The 25,275-nt window shown below is 38.8% G+C and overlaps 1 protein-coding gene and 1 long non-coding RNA gene across 2 annotated transcripts in view; both read left to right on the forward strand.

The window, feature by feature from the left end:
- Positions 1–9,120: 9,120 nt before the first annotated feature.
- On the forward strand, positions 9,121–16,000 carry LOC148145965 (uncharacterized). Its single transcript, XR_015761006.1, has 3 exons — positions 9,121–9,196; positions 12,444–12,626; positions 15,897–16,000. It is a non-coding gene; the product is annotated as an uncharacterized LOC148145965 (long non-coding RNA).
- A 2,499-nt stretch (positions 16,001–18,499) lies between these two features.
- The window catches only part of btbd16 (BTB domain containing 16), a 71,169-nt gene continuing 64,393 nt past the window's right edge, over positions 18,500–25,275 (forward strand). Inside the window, exons 1-3 of the mRNA XM_043712687.2 lie at positions 18,500–18,525; positions 20,797–20,866; positions 25,102–25,232. Of these exons, the coding sequence (XP_043568622.2) occupies positions 18,500–18,525; positions 20,797–20,866; positions 25,102–25,232 (227 nt within the window). The remainder of the gene's footprint in view (positions 18,526–20,796; positions 20,867–25,101; positions 25,233–25,275) is intronic.

Here is a 25,275-nt window from a genome sequence, read left to right on the forward strand (position 1 = left end):
CAGCATGGAAATAGACCCTTCGGTCCAACCCGTCCATGCCAAACAGATATCCCAACCCAATCTAGTCCCACCTGCCAGCACCCGGCCCATATCCTTCCAAACCTTTCCTATTCATATACCCATCCAAATGCCTCTTAAATGTTGCAATTGTACCAGCCTCCACCACATCTTCTGGAAGCTCATTCCATACACGTAGTACCCTCTGCGTGAAAAAATTGCCCCTTAGGTCTTTTTTATATCTTTTCCCTCTCACCCTAAACCTATGCCCCCTAGTTCTGGACTCCCCGATCCCAGGGAAAAGACTTTGTCTATTTATCCTATCCATGCCCCTCATAATTTTGTAAACCTCTATAAGGTCACCCCTCAGCCTCCGTCACTCCCGGAAAACAGCCCCAGCCTGTTTAGCCTCTCCCGATAGCTCAGATTCTCCAATCCTGGCAACATCCTTTTAAATCTTTTCTGAACCCTTTCAAGTTTCACAACATGTTTCCGATAGGAAGGAGACCAGAATTGCACGCAATATTCCAACAGTGGCCTAACCAATGTCCTGTACAGCTGCAACATGACCTCCCAACTCCTGTACTCAATACTCTGACCAATAAAGGAAAGCATACCAAATGCCTTCTTCACGGTCCAGATCCTGTTGTAATCTGAGGTAACCCTCTTCGTTGTCCACTACACCTCCAATTTTGGTATCATCTGCAAACTTACTAACTGTACCTCTTATGCTCACATCCAAATCATTTATGTAAATGACAAAAAGTAGGGGGCCCAGCACTGATCCTTGTGGCACTCCACTGGTCACAGGTCTCCAGTCTGGAAAACAACCCTCCTCCACCACCCTCTGTCTTCTACCTTTGAGCCAGTTCTGTATCCAAATGGCTAGTTCTCCCTGTATTCCATGAGATCTAACCTTGCTAATCAGACTCCCATGGGGAACCTTGTCCAACGCCTGACTGAAATCCATATAGATCACATCTACTGCTCTTTCCTTAACAATCTTCTTTGTTACTTCTTCAAAAAACTCAATCAAGTTTGTGAGACATGATTTCCCACACACAAAGCTATGTTGAATCAGTCCTTGCCTTTCCAAATACATGTACATCCTGTCCTTCAGGATTCCCTGCAACAAATTGCCCACCACCGAGGTCAGGCTCACTGGTCTATAGTTCCCTGGCTTGTCTTTACCGCCCTTCTTAAACAGTGGCACCACGTTTGCCAACCTCCAGTCTTCTGGCACCTCACCTGTGATGATCGATGATACAAATATCTCAGCAAGAGGCCCAGCAATCACTTCTCTAGCTTCCCACAGAGTGCTCGGGTACACCTGATCAGGTCCTGGGGATTTATCCACCTTTAACCTTTTCAAGACATCCAGCACTTCCTCCTCTGTAATCTGGACATTTTGCAAGATGTCACCATCTATACAGCCTATATCTTCCATATCCTTTTCCACAGTAAATACTGATGCAAAATATTCATTTAGTATCTCCCCCATTTTCTGTGGCTCCACACAAAGGCTGCCTTGCTGATCTTTGAGGGGCCCTATTCTCTCCCTAGTTACTCTTTTGTCCTTTAATATATTTGTAAAAACCCTTTGGATTCTCCTTAATTCTATTTGACAAAGCTATCTCATGTCCCCGTTTTGCCCTCCTGATTTTCTTCTTAAGTATACTCCTACTTTCTTTATACTCTTCTAAGGATTCACTCGATCTATCCTGTCTATACCTGACATATGCTTCCTTCTTTTTCTTAACCAAACCCTCAATTTCTTTAGTCATTCAGCATTCCCTATACCTACCAGCCTTCCCTTTCACCCTGACAGGAACATACTTTCTCTGGATTCTTGTTATCTCATTTCTGAAGGCTTCCCATTTTCTAGCTGTCCCTTTGCCTGCGAACATCTGCTCCCAATCAGCTTTCGAAAGTTCTTGCCTAATACTGTCAAAATTGGCCTTTCTTCAATTTAGGACTTCAACTTTTAGATCTGGTCTATCCTTTTCCATCACTATTTTAAAACGAATAGAATTATGGTCACTAGCCCCAAAGTGCTCCCCCACTGACACCTCAGTCACCTGTCCTGCCTTATTTCCCAAGAGTAGGTCAAGTTTTGCACCTTCTCTAGTAGGTACATCCACAACAGAAAATTGTCTTGTACACACTTAAGAAATTGCTCTCCATCTAAACCTTTAACCCTATGGCAGTCCCAGTCGATGTTTGGAAAGTTAAAATCCTCTACCATAACTACCCAATTATTCTTACAGATAGCTGAGATCTCCTTACAAGTTTGTTTCTCAATTTCCCTCTGACTACTGGGGGGTCTATAATACAATCCTAATAAGGTGATCAACACTTTCTTATTTCTCAGTTCCACCCAAATAACTTCCCTGGATGTATTTCCGGGAATATGGCAAGTATTTTCAAAATCAAATGAAGTGCATATGAACTGAATCACATGATGCACTGTGTCGTGACTGAGGTTACATGGGCACATCAATTATTTTCGCATTGTATTCCTCCACTGGCCATAACCAATCTTAAAATGTAACCAGATTGGTGATATGGATACTTATGTAAGTCCTACACTGTATTGAAAACAAGATAGCTAGGTTTCTTTGGTCAGCAACAAGTCATTGATTTATTGCTAACAATTGACTTAGTTACAATTGCAAAGATTACTGAAAAATAGTTTGGACTATGTAAATATATATGCACACCCTTCCAAGAAAATAACTAAGAAACTAATAGAAACGCAAGTCTAAGGAGAAACAAAGAAAAAGCACTACAAAGTGTTAACTTTACAGTATTTTGGTAATAGTCACACACATTAAAAATGATAAAACATGGATTATTTCAAAGTTATTCTGAACACTAGGAGCTAGCACTGGGATGTCTTCCTGGAATAGATGAAGCTGGCTGATTTCCCTTTTTGAGAATGGAGTAGATCTAATAAATTCTCTGCAAAAGTCATCCACAAATGGTAAAGTTGACTTCCAGTGGGTTTTCTGTTCATACATTTGCTGAAAGGAGCTGCAAAGAAAGAGAACGGGTACATTGGGTGTTGCTCTTACTGCGTAACCCCACCCAAATTCTCTGTTCCCTAGATACAATGTTGTTGCTGTTTTAAGTGTTTCGTTTAAAAGTTCAAGGAATATATATATGTGAGTCCTCATAACCTTTTAATAATAATAATTGGACAACATCTCTTCGTAATAGCTGACATGCCTGAATTGATGGGAAATGGTAGTGGATACAAAGACAAACATTGAATGTGTGAATAAACCATTCTCCAATAATGTGAAGGTGCCGGTGTTGGACTGGGGTGGACAAGATTAAAAATCACCCAACACCTAATTTGAAAGTACAAGCTTTCCGAGCACTGCTCCTTCATGAGGTAGCTAACATTCTCCAATAAGACGTTCTGGTTTCTGCAAAATATGCCAGCCTGCTTTTATACAGAATAGTCCTATCTAATAATTTTAATAGAAGTGATGCTTTTGCATCTTTAGCTGACGTTCCTGCTACCATTTGGAAAATTGAAGAAAATGATCTGTGTTCTTCTTCAACTGAATTTGCCAGCTGTATACCACACCTTCCAAGGTGCCCTTCTATTTCTAAAGCTGTAAGGTCAATGAAACCAGTCTACTTTAAAAACAGGTAATGATCTTATACTAGGGCTACTTCTTATAAAACAGTTTTAAGCAACAATGGCCAACAAACTGGATCACAATCATTTCTAGGCAGGCATGGGGTGCAGCATAGTACCCTGTAACAGAACTGAAAGACTTCAAGGCTGTTCAGGTACTTGGGTCTTGGGTCTCATTTTATTGGTCAAGAGATCAGTATTGGAGAGATCTGTGTTTGTGCTGCAACATGGGAGTTGTGGCTCAGTGGTTAGCGCTGCTGCCTGATAGCGCCAGGGACGTGGTTTGATTCCAGCCTCAGGCAACTGTCTGTGTGGACTTTGCACATTCTTCCCATGTCTGTGTAGGTTTCCTCCCACAGACCAAAGGTGTGCAGGTCGGGTGGATTGGCCATGCTAATTGCCCACAGTGTCCAAGGATATGCAGGCCAGGCAGATTAGCCATGGGAAATGCAAGATGACAGGGTAGGGGGTGGGTCTGGCTGGGATGTTCTTTAGACGGTTGGTGTAGACTTGATGAACCAAATGCTTCCACATTGTAGGGATTCTATAAAGGGTTGTAACTGCCAATAATTTTATCTCTGCCTTCAACAGTTATCCTCATTGATTCGCTCTCTCTTGCTCTCTCTCGCTCTCTCTCTCTCGCTCTCTCTCTCTCGCTCTCGCTCTCGCTCTCGCTCTCTCATTTATATATATATATAAAATGTGGAAATATTGGGAAATATGATCCTTTAAGTAACTGTATATGTGATCCAGTTTGAACTGTTGTAGAGATATGGTGAATGTTGCTGCAAAGGTTTCTTAAAATCACAGAATAGTTACAGTACTGAAGGAGGTCAATCAGTTCTTTATGCTTGTCTCAATCTTTTACAAGAAAAACTCAACTGACCCTATTACTGAACTGTTTCCATGTACACTGACAAATATATCTCTTGGCGAAAGTGAGCACTGCAGATGCTGGAGATTAGAGTCAAGAGTGTGGTGCTGGAAAAGCACAGCAGGTCAGGCATGATCCGAGGAACAGGAACATCAATGTTTCAGGCAAAGGCCCTTCATCAGAAATGAGGCTGGGTGCCTCGGGGGTGAAGAGATAAATAGGATAGGGGTGGGGCTGCAGGGCAGGTAGCTGAGAGTGCCATAGCTGGATGAGGTTGGCGGTAAAGGTGATAGGTCGGAGGGGAGGGTGGAGCAGATAGATGGGAAGAAAGATGGACAGATGGGATGGGTCATGAGGATGGTGCTGAGCTGGAAGGTTGGAACTGGGATAAGGTGGGGAGAGGAAAAATGAGGAAACTGGTGCAATCCACTGATGACATGGAATTGGAGGGTCCTGAGGCAGAAGATGAGGTGAACGTCTTCCAGGCGTCGGGTGGTAAGGGAGTGGCGATGCAGGAGGCCCCGGACCTGCATGATCTCAGCAGAGTAGGAGGGGGAGTTGAAGTGTTCAGCGATGGGGCGGTGGGGTTGATTGGTGCGGATGTCCTGGAGATGTTCTCTGAAGCACTTTGCAAATATATCTCTTGTCTGTCCAATAATGATTCAATTTTCTTTTGCAAGCCATGATTAAATCTTATCTACACCATTCTCTGTCATTGCAATCCAACCACTTGCTGAATAAAAGAGCTTTTCTTCATGCTGCTGTTGTTTCTTTTGCCAATCATCTTAAATCTGTGTCCTCTGGCTCTTGATCTTTCAGTCAACCAGAAATGTTTGGCCCTAACTACTTTGGCCATAATACACATGATTTTGGACACCTGTCTCACAAACTTCTCTTTTCAAAGGAGCACAGTCAAAGTTCCTCATCCCTGAAACAATTCTTGTGAATCACTTACGTACTCTCCACTAATGTCTTTACATTGTTGGCAAAGTATGGTGCCCACAACTGGATGCAAAGCTTCATGTGAGGCTAAACCAATGTTTTGTACACGTGTATCAGAGCTTCCTTGCTTTTTTTACATTGTGCATCAACTTATAAAGCCCAGATTCCGATTAGACTTTATTAACTGCGCTCTTAAACTGCCCTGCCACTGTTAATGATTTTTGCACAAATACCCCAAGGCCATCTCGTTCTACACCCGCTTTAGAATTGTAGCAAGATAAACCACTTCACACCTATAAACTAAATTCAATCTCCCCATTTCACCATTCTGTCTATATCCTTTTGAAGTCTGTCACTACTATCCTTGTAATTCACAATGCTTCTAAACTTGTGAGATTTGTACCATTTTAAGATTTCCAATATATGTCAATAAAAGCAAAAGTCCTAATACTGACCCCTGGGGACCCTTGCCCCTGTATGAAAACAGCCAGTCATCACTCTTTTTCATGTCATTCAGCCAATTTTATATCCATACTGCTACTGCCAGAGCTCATGCAATGAGCTCTAACTTTGTTCACAGTCTATTAAGTGGTACTTTTTATCACGTACTTTTGGCAGTTCATTTACAGCACATAACTGCATTATTTTCATCCACACATGCTGTCACATCAAACAATTCAATCAAATTAGTTAAGCATAATTTGCTCTTATCAAATTCGAGCTGGCCTCCCTTCATTAATTCACTTTTGTCTACTAGACCATGATACACTGGAGTAGTTGTAGGCCATTCAATCCATTGAATCTGCTCTGATAGTGAATGAGATCTGATAATCCTGAACTCCACTTCCCTGCCTACTTCCATAAGCTTTGATTCCTTTATTGATTAAAATTATCTCTGCCTTGAATATACTTCATGACCCAGCCTTGACAGCGTTCTGTGGTAAAGAATACACATCACTCAGAAGAAATTTCTCCTCATTTTTGTCTTTATTCTGAGATTATACCCTCTGGTCTGAGACTCTTCCATGCAGGGAGTCAACCTTTCCATATCTACCCTGTCAAATCCCCTAAATTAAAAATCACACAACACCAGGTTATAGTCCAAAAGGTTTAATTGGAAGCACTAGCTTTCAGAGTGCTGCTCCTTCATCAGGTGGTTGTGAAGTACATAAGTACTTTGCTGAAAAACTGCATGAATCCATGTAAGAATCTGTTAACTCACTTTTTAGATTAGAATCAGTCTAAACATTATGGCACAGACAGGAAACACAGGGGGCTAACACCTTCAACATATTATCTGGCTGACACCAATTGTTACAGTTAACCTGAGAATGTAACTTTTAAAAAACGTTTTGTGATTTCCATATGAAAGAAGTGAAACTATCTATCAGATGAAAGACTCAACAAACAATCAAGGTATTTTTCAATGTATAATTTCAGTTACATCACACTGTAGACTTTTGCTATAAATTCTGTGTCTTACAATTGTGTACTTCACAACAACACGAAGAAAGACCAGCACTCTGAAAGCTAGTGCTTTCAATTAAACCTGTTGGACTATAACCTGGTGTTGTGTGATTTTTAACTTTGTACACCCCAGTCCTAGACCGGCATCTCCAAATCAAATCCCCTAAGAATCTTGTAAGTTTCAGTAAGGTTGCCACTCATTCTTCTAAAGTCCAATGAGTACATGCACAACGTACTCAACCTCTCCTCATTACACAGCTCACAAGATCTGGACTGTCTACAATGCCAATATATCTTTCCTGAGATAAAGGACTCAAAACTCTTCACAGTGTTCCATTAGTTGTGGTCTGAACAGTGCCTTGTATAATTTTAGCAAAGCTTCCTTGCTTTTAAACTCCATTCCCTTTGAAATAAAGGCCAACATTCCATTTGCCTTCCCTGTTACCCGTCGAACTTGAATGCTAGCTTTTTGTGAATCAGAGATAAGGACTCTCAAATTCCTATGTTCCACTGCTTTGTGATTCTCCATTTAATAATATTTTTGCTAAATTGCATAACCTCACATTTCCTCAGATTATATTCTATCTGCCAAGTTTTTTTTTCCCATTAATTAATATTAATTTTGAACTGTGGTTAATTTTGTCCTGAAATATTGTTTTTAAAAGCTATTTCACCATGAGTTTACATTGACTGAAATATAGCTTCTGAGTTCATCCTAAGACTGTTTCATGAAAATCCTTTTGATACCACCTCTACATCTAAGGAGAATTGCAAAACCATGGCCAGTGTTTCTGCAATTTCCACCTCAGTACACTTGGATATGTTTCATCCTGTCTTGGTAGTTTATCAATATGATGTACAGCCAACTACCAATTATTTGTTCTTTAAGAATACTTAACCTGTTCAGTGTCTCAACTACTACCTCTTTTATTGTGACGGTTCATCAAGTTAAATATAAACATACATTCACAAATATTACTTTAGCTGATTATCATTCCTTATTAAGCTCCCTATCAGTCACACTGAGAGTTTATTACTGACAGAGATATTGGGCAGGCTTATATTTATTAAAAATAAGCTGCTTTGGGATGTTATGATCCCAACTGATGGAAGTACTGGATAAGTCAGAGTGAAATCTGGCTTGTTAGTCTGTATTCTTTTTTGCAATTTAGTTACTATCATAGTCATTCACTGACATTTTCATATAAATCTGTGAATGTACGTTCAACAAAAGAACACAAGCTTATTAGAGAAGAGAAATAAAAAGCGACATGTATGTAAAATAATTTGCCAATATTTTATCATAAATGCCAAAATGAAAGGACCAACTCTCTTTCCCATCAATCTCCAGTATAGACACTCAAGGCCAAGAGAGTATCACTTCTTTATTCACCTTAAAATTATTTACACAGCTGATGAGGGCGCAAGCATTTCCTTTCAGTGACTTTCAACATGTTCATCAGCTATAAGTCTCTAAATTACTGTCTCTCCCTGAAATAGACAGAGATGCTAATTCACCAATGCTTCATCGCTGAATCCTCAGGGAAAAAAAGAGAGCATTTTTCAACCTTTTCTACTTGAACTGCTGGGAGCCCTTAAGATTTCTTTCCCAGTTTGTCAGCATGAAGACTTCCACAAACTAAAAACTGCCCTTCTGTTAGAATGGATGTTTTCTTCTGAACCCAACTTGTTTGTTGATCTGGCCTTTCATTGTGTTGTCATGAAAACTCAAAACAACAGTAAGTAGCAATTATCTCACCAAGTATCTTGTTGAGTCACTTAGCTTAAGTCACTGGTTTCTTGGAATGGCTATCCTTTGTTTACTGTTCCAAATGACATTTTGAACCTTTCCTAAATCTTCAGATCTTCATAGCACTGAAAACCAAAACCCCATTGATGTCTACTTTAGAATTCAAGTTAACAAAATAGGACATTAAAAATTTTTATCACAGCAAAGAAAATATTCTGAAGTATTGCTGTGTTGCTGCTGTACCACCTTTATTACCTTGTCACTTGTCAGAAGTGCCAGTAAGAGATTGCTTTTCTGAGGTACTTTTCAATTAAATGGCTGATCTACATGCTGTTAATAAAATGACCAGAATACCTATCCAGAACATTTTTATTTGACCTTCTCCTGTTTGGGGTAAAGTTTTCAAGGTTCTTGATGACTTCTGTTTCTTGATTTATCTTTAGACTACCTGAAGCCAGTAAACCTAAGGAATTCTCATGTTGCTATTCAAGGAGACTGAGAGATGGAATGGCTCCAGGTTGATTTTATTCAATTACTACTGTCATTATATCTATTATTAGCATATTGTTTGTTTAGGTTGAATATGTTTGTTGGAAAGGTTATGGGAAAGGCGATTGTGCACATTAACTTTTTCTCACTTAGACTTGTAGACTAATCCTGACAAATTAAAGTGTAGTCTATATAGAAAATCATGGTGTTAGTTTTCTAATCATTAACACTTAATTGTCAGGTTTAAAATTGAAAGAAGGTGTTGGAAAAATAGATCAATCATTTATGTTTGATTGTCATGCATATAATTTTATGTTTAAGTTTTGTACTGACCCACGAAGACCAGTCAGTTTGAATATAATTGCATTAAAATTAGATATGGAGAGCAGTATAACAACTGAAAATTAGATTTGTCTATTTGTAATCTGTAAATTACATCTTCAACAATTTCAGTAAGTTGAAATTTTTAACATAATGTAGGAATTCCAGTCATAGCCTTTTGTTCATGATGAATGTTTCTTCTTAATAACAATAATAAACATATTCCATCAGATGTAATCCTGGAGAGCATGAATACTTTGTGGGAGTTACACAGTCAATTTTTATCAAAATCAGAAGTGTTATTTGAATTACTAATTACATCAGAAGATTCAAGTTATTGCATGAACAGATTTAAAGGAGCACCAGACAATTGTCAAGGAGGTGAGAACACAAAGAAAAGTGGTTTACTTTTCTTTACCACAATATCATTTTTAGTAAGGACAAAAGTAAATAAGAACTGCAATTCTTGAAAATCTGAAACAAAAGCAAAAAAGTTTGAAGACCTCAGCAAATCAGGCAACATCTTTGAAAGACGTTGCAAGTTACCATTTCATGATCCTTCAGACCCCTTGTGAGAGGAAAGGCTTGTTTACTGTAATTTTGAAAAGAAAAGTGGAAGACTTTACTACTTGTGATTACATTTTGTGATTCTTAAAACCAGGGTAATTAATAATTCTGGTAGAAAGAAAGCTGCAAATGAGGCAGAATCTTTGGAGAGAGAGAGAAAACATTAAGTCAATGTTTCTGTTCTAAGACCCTCAGGCTTGAGTTAAGGATGTCTTATGGATGGACATCATTGTTCAACTGCTTCACACAGAATGAATGAACTTAGGGAATGACAGCCACACCAAATTCTTTATGCTTTAAACAAAATCTCACATCCATCCTGGGAAAAACTGAAAAATGATCAACCACATTTGCTCCTCATGAAATGAGTTCAAAGTTTTTGGCAAAACCTCCTTGCACTTTTGAGCAGAAGTCCTACTCTCCTGCTTCTTTAGCTTTCAGTATGTCTTAGTCCACTCATTTAGTTTGCACATTGTTTTCTCATGTTTGCCTTTTGTCAGTAGTGATGCTGACCAGTACATCTATCAGTAATGATTTGGATATGCCGGTGTTGGACTGGGGTGTACAGAGTTAAAAATCACACAACACCAGGTTATAGTCCAACAGGTTTAATTGGAAGCACCAACTTTCGGAGCGCCGCTCCTTCATCAGGTGGTTGTGAAGTACACAATTGTAAGACACAGAATTTATACCAAAAGTTTACAGTGTGATGTAACTGAAATTATACATTGAAAAATACCTTGATTGTTTGTTGAGTCTTTCATCTGTTCGAATACCATGTTAGTTTCACTTCTTTCATATTTAAATCACAATACATTTTTTAAAAGTTGCATTCTCAGGTTAATGTAACAATAGGTGTTAGCTAGACTATATGTTGAAGATGTTAGCCCCCTGTGTTCTCTGTCTGTGCCATAATGTTGAGATTGATTCTAATCTAAAAAGTGAGATAACAGAGTCTTACATGAAATCATGCAGTTCTTCAGCAAAGTACAATGTAACACTGCAAGTACAAATTCACCCCATAAACATATATGTATATGTGTGCATGTGGGTCTTTATGTGTGAGAGAGTGTATATGTGTGTGTGCATGTGAGTGTAGAGTCTTAAGTCTATGGGAGGTGCATGTGAGAGTGTAGGAGTGTGTGTGTCTGTAGGGGTGTGTATGAGTGTCTGTGTACATGTCTGTGTATACGTGTGTCCGTGTGTATGTGTATGTATAGGAGTACCTGTGTGTGTGTGTAGGTGTGCCTGTGTGTGTGTATAGTGCAACGGTGGTCACCTGTAGTGTGACATGAACCCAAGGTCCCAGTTGAGACCCTCCCTTTGGGTACCGAACTTAGCTATCAGCCTCTGCTCGGCCACTTTTTGCTGCTGCCTGTCCCGAAGTCTGCCTTGGAGGATGGTCACCCGAAGGTCCGAGGTCAAATGTCCTGGACCACTGAAGTGTTCCCCAACTGGGAGAGAACACTCCTGTCTGTTGATTGTTGTGCGGTGTCCATTCATCCATTGCCATAACCTTTGCTCGGTTTCCCCAGTGTACCATGCCTCAGGGCATCCTTACCTGCAACATATAAGATAGACAACGTTGGCTGAGTCACATGAGTACCTGCCACGTACATGGTGGGAGGTATCCCCACATGTGACAGGATAGTATTGAGTTGTCCTGAAAGCCGGGCAGTTTGCTACGAACAATAATCTATTTGAGGTTTGGCGGAAGATTGGATACTTCTCCTTTCCTTTAGGAATTGAATTTAGTAAAGCCACTTCATTTTCCCTTAACATGAATGGGGCCATCTGGCACACAGGCCTGGGATAAGACAATTAACTCTATGTGCCTCAGTTGTGAGGTACGTATGCCAGCCTGAGTGGCTTCTTTGAATATAGCCAGTGCCATCAGATTGTGGCTATCTATTTCAACGTGTGCAAATTCACTTCACATTAAAAACATAATACCTGTATTGTTCCACTGTCATCTTCCTTTCTGTGAAGATGACAAATCAGAAGGCCAAAACATGATAAGTGTTGTTAAGGATTCAATTTTTAAAGTTTGAGGAACACCCAGCTACCTGTCGTGTTGATAAAAAAAGAAAGATGTGCATTTGTATTGTGATTTTCACAATCTCAACACATTCCAAATATGTTTTACAACCAATGAAATGCAGGAACATAGGCAAAAAAAATCATTGTTAAATAGAAAATATATCTGGTTCTTCATGTTTTGTTACATAGTTTCAGTACTGCCCATTAGAATATCTCCAATCTCCATTGAACATCAACATTTTTCATTAAAATTAGAAAAGTGTACTAATGCCTGTTTATATGAAAATATTTTGTTCACATTTCTTTGCTTATAATCTTCAATTGACATTGCAGTAACTGATTTCTAGGTGGATTATATTACTGTGGTCCTGAGGAGAAATGTTGTGAATCCCAACTTCAAAAATTGAAAAGATGCAATTTGTGCAACATACGTAATAAGGAAAACCACTGGGCTCCACCAACAGATAAAGAAATGAAAAGATTGGTCAGCTTGAAGCTTGATGTGAAAGACCCATTTGTTACTCAGGAAGGTAATTATAATTGAAATCAACATTGTGTACAATTTCCTGATTTTAATTAAAAATGTGGTGGTGGGTGTGCTAGGTAATGACTATCGCATATCTGTCACTGCTGAGATAATCTGCTCTCTCATATACCAATCAGTTGGTTAAGAGCTAACAGATGAGTGTAGGTGCATTTCTTAGCCTATTACAGGTCTCGATCATGGTGTTTCACATTGCTTGAAGCTGTTGGTCAGAGGCCAGCAATGTGTGCAGTCTACGAACATCTATTCAATATTAGGAAATAAATATTGCAAAATGCTAATGTTCTTTATGAACATGCATTCCCAATGATAAACTGTACTCCTATGTATCTGATGGAGTGATAATTGGACAAATTAATTTGTCCTGCTTTTTGTAGACAAGGCATACCTAGGCAACCTTCTACTTCGTCAGTAGATTCCAGTGTACTGGAACAGCCTGGCTGGGAGTACTGTTTATTCTGGTACCTGAGTCTTTAGCATTACCACCAGAATTTTTTCAGGATCAAATTGGTCATTAGACAGGTTTCTGTAACAGTGGGAACGTCAGGAAGGAGTTAAGATGGATTGCAAACCCACCCTATTGTTTGCAAATGCTTCACTCTTGCAAACCTACTATCTATCAATATAAATGTTGATTTGCTTTCTGACCCCTAAGGGGATCTGTGACCTGATTTAAACTAGTTTTTGAAATTGTTATCTGGGACTAAACAATATTGACGTTACTCAGTTTGTTTAAAGTGAACATTTTTGGCCAGACCTGGTGATCATTTCATATCAGCAGTCTGGTAGTGTTCCCTGGGAGTTGATCTCATTTAAATAGCTTCTTCTTTAACTTCAGTATGAAAGTTTAAAATTTTAAAATGATTCCAGCTTTCTTCACTATTCCTGTCAATGTGTTTGAACTTTAAATTCATGCTGTCATTCTTATCTAGTAACTTGAATTTTAAAATTTTTCCCTTCAGCCCTATAGTTATATACATGATTTTAGATTAATCGGCAAGTTTCTCCAATTTCTTAGTTTCATTTTTCCCTTTGGAGTTTAAATCACCTAAAATATTTGTTTCTGAATTCCAATTAGCAAGATTGGAAATTAAAACAAATACCCACTCATCTTTTGAGAGCTGAATCATCAAACGCTTAAACATTGCACTGTTTTAAACTTTAAGATCCATTCAGTCTAGCACAGAATTCATTATAGTTACTCAAAACATTTAATTTAAAATTTCCACCCTCAAAAATCCAAGTCATAACATGACATTTCAAACACACAAACATCATACACACAAAAACTAAATTTATGACAGAGACAGAGAAGAATAGTACATCTCCGAAAAGGAATAAAACAGAGAAATCAATTATGGCAGCAAACTGCTTTAAAACCATGTACAAAAGAGACCATAGGGGTTAAACCACTATTAAGTGACACACACAGTGGTTTACAAACCTACATAACTGAAGAGGCTGCTTGTCCAGCCTGTCTCTTTTCTCGCCAGAACAGACCAAATAAAACTGTTTCAACAAAGTATTACAGATTCCGCAGCAGCCTTTCACAAGCAGGCTCTGGTGAATATGCTGAACAAGTTGATATGTTTTTCTTTTTCTGAGGTTTATAGCCCATGACATTGAGATCTTCATTTCATCCAGGTGCCTCAAACATTCTCCTCTTTTGTCTCATAGGGCTGATTTAAGTCCCTGAGCTTAGAGTGGCTAGCAACATTTATTCTATTCTGACTCATTAAAACTGAGGACATCTGCCTTTTGATCGATCTGGGCAAGTGTACAAATGACATTTCCCTGCAGCACATATAAAAATTCCACTACCACCAAACAGAGTAATGCTTTCTAAAAGCCTGACCACCTTCTGACTGTTTCTTCATTTAACTTTCATAAATTAACAGCAAACTTGCTCAGTCACACTTCACAAATATTCACATTTACCATTCTCCAGCTTTTGAACTTGCAAAAACACGAAACAACTAATCGACTAACACACACATATTAGTTTCACCTTCTTTTGTCTTTTCAAGAGTGTTGTAGACTACTGTGATACTCGAACGTATTTGCTCCTAGCCTTGAACTGAGGTCCAAATGTGTTTTTGTCATTAATTATATTAGGTTATTGATCTGGCATTATTTCCAAGCTCTTAATTCTGGGTATGAGTTATAACAATTCTCTTCTCTCCTTTGGGAGTTTGTTAGCTCAATTAGCTGGCCAGCTGGTTGGTAATACACAGTGTGACACCAATACCACAGGCTCGATTCCCACATCAGCTGAGGTTACGATGAAGGTTCTGCCTTGTCAACCTTACCTCTTAACTAAAGTATGCTGACCCTTAGATTAAACTACCTCCAGTCATTTGAGAGAGGACCCATACGGCAACCTTATTTCTCTCCCTTCCCTGAACATCCCATCAGATCTTTAGATTCTCCAGTGGGTTCCTAAGATTTCAAACCTTTACATTCACCTTATCTATTCTTTTTGTTCTCTTATCCTCCAGAAATTTAGTTATAGACCCTCCAGACATTTTCTAGGACCTTGGAAAGTTGCACCAATTGAGGATGTTAATCTTTACATGGTTGAAATGCTGCAACATCCATGGTGAGCAGATACCTGGGAACATCACCCAGTTCCCCTACAAAGCCACTTACCATCCTGACTTGGAAATACATCGCTGTTCCTTCACTGTCGCTGAGTCAAAATCCTGGAATTCCCTCCCTCATTGCATTTTGGGTCAACCTACAGCACGTGGACTGCAGTAGTTAAAGAAGGCAGCTCACCACTTTCTCAAGAACAACTCCGGGCAGGCAGTAAATGTTGATCAGCCAGCAACATTCAAGTCCTATGTCCCACAAATGAATAAAAAATTGTTTATTTTCTATATTAATAGTTATTGTTACCATTTCATCAAAAGCGCCAAACAACATTATATATTCCGTTCTATTGGTTTGTTTGCATTTTGTATGACTAGTCTTTATAAGGTGCATAAAATTCACTGTTAAGAGTATGTTTTTTTCTTTCTGTAACAATAAGATCATGATAAATTGATGGGCTTCTCTTCAAGATAGGACATACTATTAAATTATTATTTTGAATTGGAGTATGAAATCAGTCATTATGCCTGATAAGCATTATAAGTAACTCTCTGCATGAAATTCCATTCACTGAGCAGAAACCAGAGTAACCAAGTTTGTAATGTAAGTGCCTTACAATATATGAATCTCTGTTTTGGTTTGTACTTTATATTTGTCTGGATAGGTTTCGCGTTGGCACTGGGAAATTTGTATAATGATGAGCCATATGTGGAGGCAGAATATATTCTGGGTGTCTTCGCTGCTGCTTCAGTTCTGAAATTCATGAGCTTGTTTCACAAGTATGTATGAAATAGTGGTTTTAGTTTTTGCAGTAAAAAGAATACTTGAGTAAGTGCTTCCCTAAAATTGTAGTGCATAATTGGTTGGAGTTAAAAGTTATTCTGACTTCTGAAAATTAGTCCTAGCTTAGAAAGATAAAGGTATTAAACGTTTACTAAGCTTAATTATAATGGGCCAGCATTTCCTGATAAATTTAGGGAAAGGTCCTGTATATGATATTGCATTGCTAATTTTGTGGAGATTTGCAATAAAATGATTTATCCTGCACTACTATTAAATCTTGAAAAGCTACTTTATAAGCACTCATTTAAAAAAAAGGAGTAGGCATTTGCAATTCAGTCCCTTGAACCTACTCAGCTCTTCAATGTGATCATGGCTAGCCTCACCTTGGCCTCAACTCCATTTTCCTGCACACTCCCCATAACCCTTCAATCCATGACTGGTCAAAAATCTATCATCTCTTCCTTAGAACTTTAGTAATATCACTATCAAACCAATCCAGCAATCAGGATTTTAGTGCAACCGATATGATCAGGTATTGCAACAAAAACACAAATTGCTGGCGAAACGGAGGAGGTCTGGCAACATCTGTGGAAAGAAAGCAATGCAAACGTTTCGAGTCTGGTTATTCTTCATAGCAGCTTGTAAAACCTGAAGTTTCTGCTGAAAAATGAGGCGGGGGGTGTGGGATTGGGGGGGGGGGGGGGGGGGGGTGTGGTGGAGAGCGGAGGGTGAGGTGAGCAGATAACTGGCAATGCAGCCCAGAGAAAGAGCGCTATAAAAGGTATAGGTAAATGAGGGGATAATGGATGGCAGGTCAGGACAGAAGAGAAGCTGCATAAGTGATAATGAGAGCTGAGGGTAGGGGGAAACAGGGTAGTCTGTGCTGAAAGCAAACCATGTAATATGATAATAGGCCTGACAGTGTGTGAAAATGGGTGGGCTGGTCCTATCATAACAGGACCCAGTGTGGGGGTGGATATAAAACACGGAAGGACAGAATCAGACTTGATGTTGAATAGTAGAGGTGTAGAGTCCCCAAGCGTAAAACACAGTGATGGGCCAACATTTCTGTCTCAGGCCTGCTGCAGTATTCCAGGGAGCCTCAGCAAAAGCTCAAAGAACAACATCTCATTTTCTGTTTGGGGACCTTGCAACCTGGTTTGCTTTCAGCACAGACTACCCTTTCTTTCTGCTCTCGATATCACTTACGTGACTTCTCTTCTGTCCTGGTCTACCATCCATAATTTCTTCACTTACTTATCCCATTCATATCTTTCTCTATGTGAGCTGCTTTGCCACTTAATCACTCACCTCTACCTTTCCTCCCTCCCTCAACCTCATTTTCAGCATAAATTCCACTTTCTCATAGCTGCTATTAGTTCTGATGAAGAGTTATTGGACTCAAAACGTTAATCTGATTTCCTGTCCATGGATACTGCCTGATGTGCTGAGTTTTGCCAGCAATTCCTGTTTATGTTTCAGATTTCCAGCATCTGCAGTTCTTTATTGCAAGGTGAGGTATTGATGTTTCGATAAGGGTTGAAAATGGGATATAACATTACTAGTGAAACAGCAAAAACGTATCAATGTGAGAAGTAGCGAGTCCTGGTCCACATCAGGCAGGATAGCTGACAAGCACGAGCAACTCTCTATTATTCCACTTCTTTTCTCAGTACTCAAGCCTTCTCAACGCCTTGAACCCCTGAAGTGAATTTGACCAAAGTCACCTTTGACGACTGCATTGAACTTTTCCAGATTCTCTTACATTATTCCCTTTTTCAGGGGTGCTTACCTGAATGAGTTATTGACAAAGCCTTTTGGACTATAAAGATTTATTTTATTTCAGAGTACCCTGTTTATGTATAAGTTAGTTGCCTAAACAATGGGTTTGTTCAGTACATTGAAAGAATCACCTTAAATGTAATGCATTACTCTAGCTTCTTAAACATTTGCACAATCACTTTTACCTTATATTTTCATTATCTTATATTTTCATTATCTTATCTCAAGATGTCCTTATGAAGTTGTTGAACTTTGTTGTTGTCCACGAAGGTCACATCTATTCTACATGCATTCACAAAACAACTCAAATAGTTCAGGAAACATTTGAATTAAGGTTAAATAAAGAATCCAGCACAGCTTTGTGATGTGATTACTTGTTTAAGTATCTACCAGTTTTTTCCCCATGTTTGAAAGAGACCTTTTGCCTATCAAGGGACCCATTTCAGGTAAGCCATCCTTCATCATTCCACTTGCCCTATTTCTAGTGAAAACAAACCTTGAGCAGCTTGTAGATGAAATGAAACTTACAGCACTAACTTATTCTTTTACATATTTCAAGCTATTTGTAAGTATATAGCTAATTTCTAATTTGCATCCATTCTGGGTTAGGCTTACCAAAATCTCAATTCACTATTTTTATTGCTGTACGGGTCACTTAAATGTTGTGAATTGCTCTTGTTCCAAATGACAAATTTACGCCATATGTTTTTAGATGCTGTGAAACTCAGGTATGTCACGGTGCATTTTTTTCACAACTTATCTTTTTAAATTTTTTTTCTCACTAACACCCATGCTGTATTTTCTAAGTGTTATCTTTTTACAACATCAGGGTCTGTCACATTTGAAAAAAAAGCCTGCCACAATTATTTTGTTTCATTTAATGTTCATAAATAAAGATTCGAAGACAGTGAATTTTATCTTACTGAAGTTATGAAAAAAAACTTGTGTTGCTGAACAAAGAGACCTCAGAGTGCAGGTTTATAGTCCCTTGAAAGTGGAGTCACAGGTAGATAGGATAGTGAAGGAGGCGTTTGATACGCTTTCCTTTATTAGTCAAAGCATCGAGTATATGATTTGGGAGGTCTTGTTGCGGCTGTATAGGACATTGGTTAGGCCACTTTTGGAATATTATGTGCGATTCTGGTTTCCCTCCTATTGAAAGGATGTTGTGAAACTTGAAAAGGTTCAAAAAAGATTTACAAGGGTATTGCCAGGGTTGGAGGATTTGACCTATCGTGGGGGAAGGCTGAATAGGCTGGGGCTGTTTTCGCTGGAGCGACAGAGGCTGAGTGATGACCTTATAGAGGTTGATAAAATCATGAGGGGCATGGATAGAGTAAATAGACAAGGTCTTTTCCTGGGGTGGGGAGTCCAGACCGAGACGGCATAGGTTTAAGGTGAGAGGGGAAAGATATAAAAGGGACCTAAGTGGCAACTTTTTCATGAGTAGGGTGGTGTGTGTATGGTATGAGCTGCCAGAGGAAGTGGTGGAGGCTGGTACAATTACAACATTTAAAAGGCATCTGGATGGATGCATGAATAGGAAGGGTTTAGAGCAATATGGGCTTAGTGCTGGCAAATGGGACTAGACTAGGTTAGGATATCTGATCAGCATGGACGGATTGGATGGAAGGGTCTGTTTCGGTGCTGTAAATCTCTATGACTCTAACTTTATGTTGTTGTTGTTTTATTATTTTCATAGTATTGTTCCTTCCTTGGGTCCTAACTGTGTACATTGATTTCTAGTTACTTCATGCCAGCTTCAACATTGAAGTACATTTTGAAGGGATTCCCAAGAAATTTTGCTTTAAATTGTTGTTGGCAAGATAAGTGTCAAAACTATCTGAATTTCAGCTTAACAAGATTGGGAAACCTTAACCCTGTGGCTCAATTTTTTTTATGCTAGACTGAACAATAAAACTAAATATTTTTGCTTGAATAATTGTGTCATGTTAAATCTCAGAGGATTTTTTGCAACACTTCTGAAGGGGAAAACACAGCTGATTCATAAAAAGATTGTAGAAAAATCATATTTTAATAGGTCAAAAATATCATGATTAATTGCAAGTAATCATACCATTCCCTTAAAGAGTTTAGCTTTTTTTTTTCTTACTATACATAGAGTCATAGAGATTTACAGCACAGAAACAGACCCTTCGGTCTAAGCCGTCCATGTCGACCAGACATCCCAACCCAACCTAGTCCCACCTGCCAGCACCCGGCCCATGTCCCTCCAAACCCTTCCTATTCATATACCCATCCAAATGCCTCTTAAATGTTGCAATTGTACCAGCCTCCACTATATCCTCTGGCAGCTCATTCCATACACGTACGACCCTCTGCGTGGAAAAAGTTGCCCCTTAGGTCTCTTGAGTCTTGAGTCTGGCCTCGTTCTAATTTTCTGTCTCTTTTTGATGCAAGACTTTTGTCCCTTTTGAAGTGTCATGTTGAAAACCTAACAAAGTACACCAAGTATTATTCCTTTTTGTCATGCACACACGTTATTTCTACCTGAGAATATGGGAACATTTTAGCAAGATTGAAAGGTGGAGCATTTTTTGCATTCTGTAATAATATTTACTGCCCTCACTTCCATTGTCTTCTAACTGAATGGTAAGCATGTGGAGTGACGATATTGCATTACAACTGTGTTGTAATCAAAAATATACCTCTCTCCCTTTCTTTTGACACAGTTGCGTTCAGCAAATAAAAGACTTGCCCTCATAAATAGTTGTAGTCTTAACCCTCGCCCTGTCTGTATTTAAACAAATATCTTCCATATCCCCACAATCTAACTTAAAGATTGGCTACATACTGAATATAAAATAAATGACATTTGGAGTTTTGCTTCTATTATTTTGTAGTGCAAATGTAATTGTAACTGACAAGCTCTAATAAGAAATTTATAACGTTACTACCAAATATTATGACATAGAAGAATATATTAACGTAATAATAAAATAATTTAAGTAGGTACAAATAATGTGTTATTATTGCAGGTGTGTATCGGTTATGTTAGATAACATAAATGTTACCACAGTATGTCATTTCCATGAAGCAGCATCAAAGGTAAATGGCTATAATAATCTCTAATTATGCTCCAAAATGATACTTTGCTGACAACTTTGAGTATGTTGTTACTTCACCTCACTGACTGCCAACACATGGGAAAATAATAGGGATAATATCAAAATTTTCTATTTATACTGGTGGTAGGTGAGAACATTAAATAGCTAGGAAACCTGGAGACATAAATAGTAATGTCTCAACAAGAGTTCATATTACAAAGGAGGAGATGCTGGAGTTCTGAAAATCTGTAAAAGTAGATAAATCCCTGGGATCTGATCAGTTGATTCCCACAACTTTGAGGGAAGCTAGGCCCTTTTATTGGGCCCTTTGCTGAGATATTTATATCAACAACAGTCATGGGTGAGGAGCTGGAAGACTGGAGGTTGGCTATATAGTGCTATTATTTAAGATAAGCTGTTAGGAAAAGTTTGGTAACTAAAGATTGGCGAGCCTAATGTCAGTGGTAAGGTGAGTTGCTGGAGGGGATTCTGAGGGATAGGATTTACATGCATTTGGAAAGGCAAGGACTGATCAGAGATAGTTAACATGACTTTGTGAATGGGTAATTGTGTCTCATGAACTTGATTGAGTTTTTTGAAGAGGTGACAAAGAAGATTAAAGAAAGCAGATTGGTACACATTGTCTATGTGGACTTCAGCAAAGCATTCAACAAGGTTCTGTATGGTAGACTGGTTAGTAAGGATAGATCACGGAGGATCTGGGGGAACTAGCCAGTTGGATACAAAATTGGCTTGAAAGTAGGTGGTGGCTTTTTGGACTGGTGGCCCATGGCCTGTAGTGTGACACATTGGTCCACTGCTTTTCATCATTCATATAAATGATTTGTATGTGAATATAGGAGATATGGTTAGTAAATTTGCAGATGACACCAAAATAGGTTGTGCAGTGGACAGTGAAGAAGGTTATCTCAGAGTATAATAGGACCTTGATCAGATGGGTAAATGGTCGAAGGAGTGGCAGATAGAGTTTAATTTAGATAAATGTGAGATGTTGTATTTTGGTAAGGCAAACCAGGGCAGGACTTATATACTTAATGGTAGGGCCCTGGGCCATATTACTGACAAAACAGGCGTAGTGGTGCCAGTATATAGTTCTTTTAAAATGGAGTCACAGGTAGAAAAGGTGGTGAAGAAGACATATGGAACACTTGCCTTCATTGGTCAGAACATTGAGTACAGGAGTTGTGATGTCATGGTACAGCTGTACAGAAAATTGGTGAGGCCACTTTTAGAATACTGTGTACAATTCTGGTTGCCCTTCTACAGGAAGGATATTGTTAAACATGAGAAAAGTTCAGAAACGATTTACAAGGATGTTGCCAGGTCTGGAGGGTTTGAGTTATAGGCAGAGGCTGAATAGGTTGGGTTTTTTTAATCCGCGGGAGCGTCAGAGGCTGAGAGGTGACCTTAAAAGTGTTTATAAGATCATGAGGGGCATGGTTAGCATGAATAGCCAAGGTCTTTTCCCCAGGGTGGGAGAGTCCAAAACTAGAGGGCACAGGTTTAAGGTGAGACGGGAATGACTTAAAAAAGACCTGATGAGTAGCTTCTTCATGCAGAGGGTAGTGTATGTATGGAACAAGCTGGCAGAGAAAGGAGGTGGGTACAATTACAACATTTAAAAGGCATCTGGGTGGATATATGAATAGGAAGAGTTTAGAGGGATATAGGCCAAATGGGACTAAGTCACACTGGGATATCTGGCTGGCTTGGATGAATTGGACCGAAGGGTCTATTTCACTGCCCAATGATTCTATGACTATCTACTAGCCAAATTTTTCTTGAAATTTTATTTCTTGCACAGTCTAAATATTGGCCAGATTGTCAGTCATAAAAAAAATCAAAACATCATAACATGTAAGAAATGTTATTTATCCTTGGACCAAAGAGTTTAACTTCATATGTTCAAAATAAGATATTGAAGTGAAAAACAAATATATCTTGATGATGAGCTATCATTTAAATGAGCTCAAAGACACAAACTGTGTCAAGAACTGCTCAATAAGCACACCTTGTCCAGCATGCTCAAACCTATTAATATTTTAATCAGTATATAATTTGAATAGCAGCAAAGACAAGGTTGTATTTTGCTTATTTTAGAACTTGAACAACCTCACAAACAAGGGAGTTGCATTTTGATGTTTGGTAGTTGTCGATAAATTCTACTTTAACTCATTATTTCAAAACTCTGCAATGGAAAGTATAGAAATCTGATGCAGGTCAATAACCCTGGTCTCGTCACACTCCTTACTGCAGCATAGACATAGATTGAATCCCCAGACAAGTCTGTGAGGTTAACACAGCTCTGTAGCCTCATGGAAGGAAGACTCAGACCTCACAGTTGAAGTTACAGTAACGTTTCATTTTGTTATTCGACTATGAGACCAATGTTAGCAGTCAAGTGACTCAAGGCCCCATGCACCTCTGCCTAAGGGAGATCACTCAGGCTTTATACATTCTGAAGAATGGCCATATATTATTCCCTATTACCAGAGAAGATCAAGAGAGGAAAACTCTCAATTCAATAGAACTGGTGTGATCTCAGGAAACCAGTGAATGCCCTGTGATTCTCCTGCTCCTCAGATACTGCCTGACCAGCTGTGCTTTCCCAGCAACACACTCTCGACACTGATTGCACACACGTGGCCACCAACTTTTGAAGACCATGTTTGAAGGACATTCTCCATTGAATTTCCTAGCGCAGTTGCCACGTATCTTACCCGATGGGATAGGAAGACTTCCATGTATCTATGAAGAATACTACTTTCAATTAGCATAATCTTTCTTTATCAACAACAATGAGGCCATTAAAACAACCAACAATGCTTACAAATATCGAACTATTCATGCTTAGGCTTTCTCTTAGTGGCTATCCTGTCAGTGCTGCACCAAGAGGCAGCAGCATGTGAAGTTGATGTTCGTGGAGAATCTAAGGGCATTTGAAAAATTATCCTCGAAACAGGCCAGTAGTCATAGCTACACAATTCCCATGTCACTATCTTGAGGCATATGTTCAGCCAGTATAGTAATTTACTGGAGGTCAGATTTGTGGGCACCAAAAGCACTCTACATGCCCCTTTCAAGCAAGAGGCACAGAGAAAGCTGCATATTCTTTCATTATATCACATTACTATTTCATTGAACATGCCAGCAATCCAATGGAAGTAATTATTATGGAAGCCAGGATGATTGATCTGGAATAAGTCTGAGTTTCTATTGCAGGAATTACACATTTGATTTGATTTATTATTGTCACATGTATCGTGATGCAGTGAAAAGTAAAATTTGTGCACTATCCATCCAAATCATACCTTACATTAGTACATCAGGTTAATAGAACAGAATACAGAATATAGTGTAATAGCTAAAGAGAAGGTGTAAAGGAAGATCAACTCTAATATATGAGAGGTCTGTTCATAAGTCTGATAACAGCGGGAAGAAGATATTGTTGAATCTGTTGGTACGTGTTTTCAAACTTTTGTAACTTCTGCCTAATGGAAGAGGGTGGAAGAGTATATAACTAGGGTGGGATGGGCCTTTAATTATGCTGGCTACTCTCCTGAGGCGGTGGGAAGTATAGACAGAGTCAATAGAAAGAAAGTTGGTTTTCATGATGCACTGGACTGCATTCACAACTCTGCAATTTCTTGTGGTCTTGGGCAGAGTAGTTGCCACACCAATCTGTGATGCAACTGGATAAGATGTTACATCTGTGAAAGCTGTTAAAATTGCCAGCAGAGTCATCAAGGCTGAGTGATGTTATGATCCACAAGTTACCAGATACAATTAACCTGCCTCTTCATAATAGAAAGGACAGGTTCTAGACTATGTATCAAAACATTAGCCAGTGTAGAGTCAGAAACCCCAAGTCCCTTGTCAAAACCATGAGCTTTAAGACAGGCGATTGCACCAAGCATTTGGTTTGTTTTTCTGAAAATTGGCACTGCAGGCTCCAATGCTAAAGAATTAACAGCAATCTTGTCAATGCATTCCGTTGTTCTACCTTAGCCTCTAAGTGGAGTGACTGTCTCTTGAGCTTCATCAAGTTACAATACAAATATAAACTGGAAAGGAATATACCACATTTAAAATTCATTACAACATTATATTCTCATTCTAATTACAGATGACTGTGTAATTCTCCTCAGACTCCAGATGGAGCTGTTGTTTTATGGAAGTTATTGAATTAACTATGGTTTGTTGTTTCTGATTCAGTATAACCAGGAGAAACTAGTACTGGCTTGTGAGAGATGGCTGGAGTTAAATCTCATTGTACATCTAAGATATGAAATCACTTTTAGATATCTGCAAAAGGATGTTTTTAAGAAAACTTTGTTATCACCTAGGTAAGTAGCTCAAGATCTATTTCTAAAAATGTTAAAAAACAAC

Source organism: Chiloscyllium plagiosum, unplaced genomic scaffold (genome assembly GCF_037043375.1).
Source record: "Chiloscyllium plagiosum isolate Xiang-an unplaced genomic scaffold, Cpla_swu_hap1 HiC_scaffold_22, whole genome shotgun sequence".
Classification (NCBI taxonomy): Eukaryota; Metazoa; Chordata; class Chondrichthyes; order Orectolobiformes; family Hemiscylliidae; genus Chiloscyllium; species Chiloscyllium plagiosum.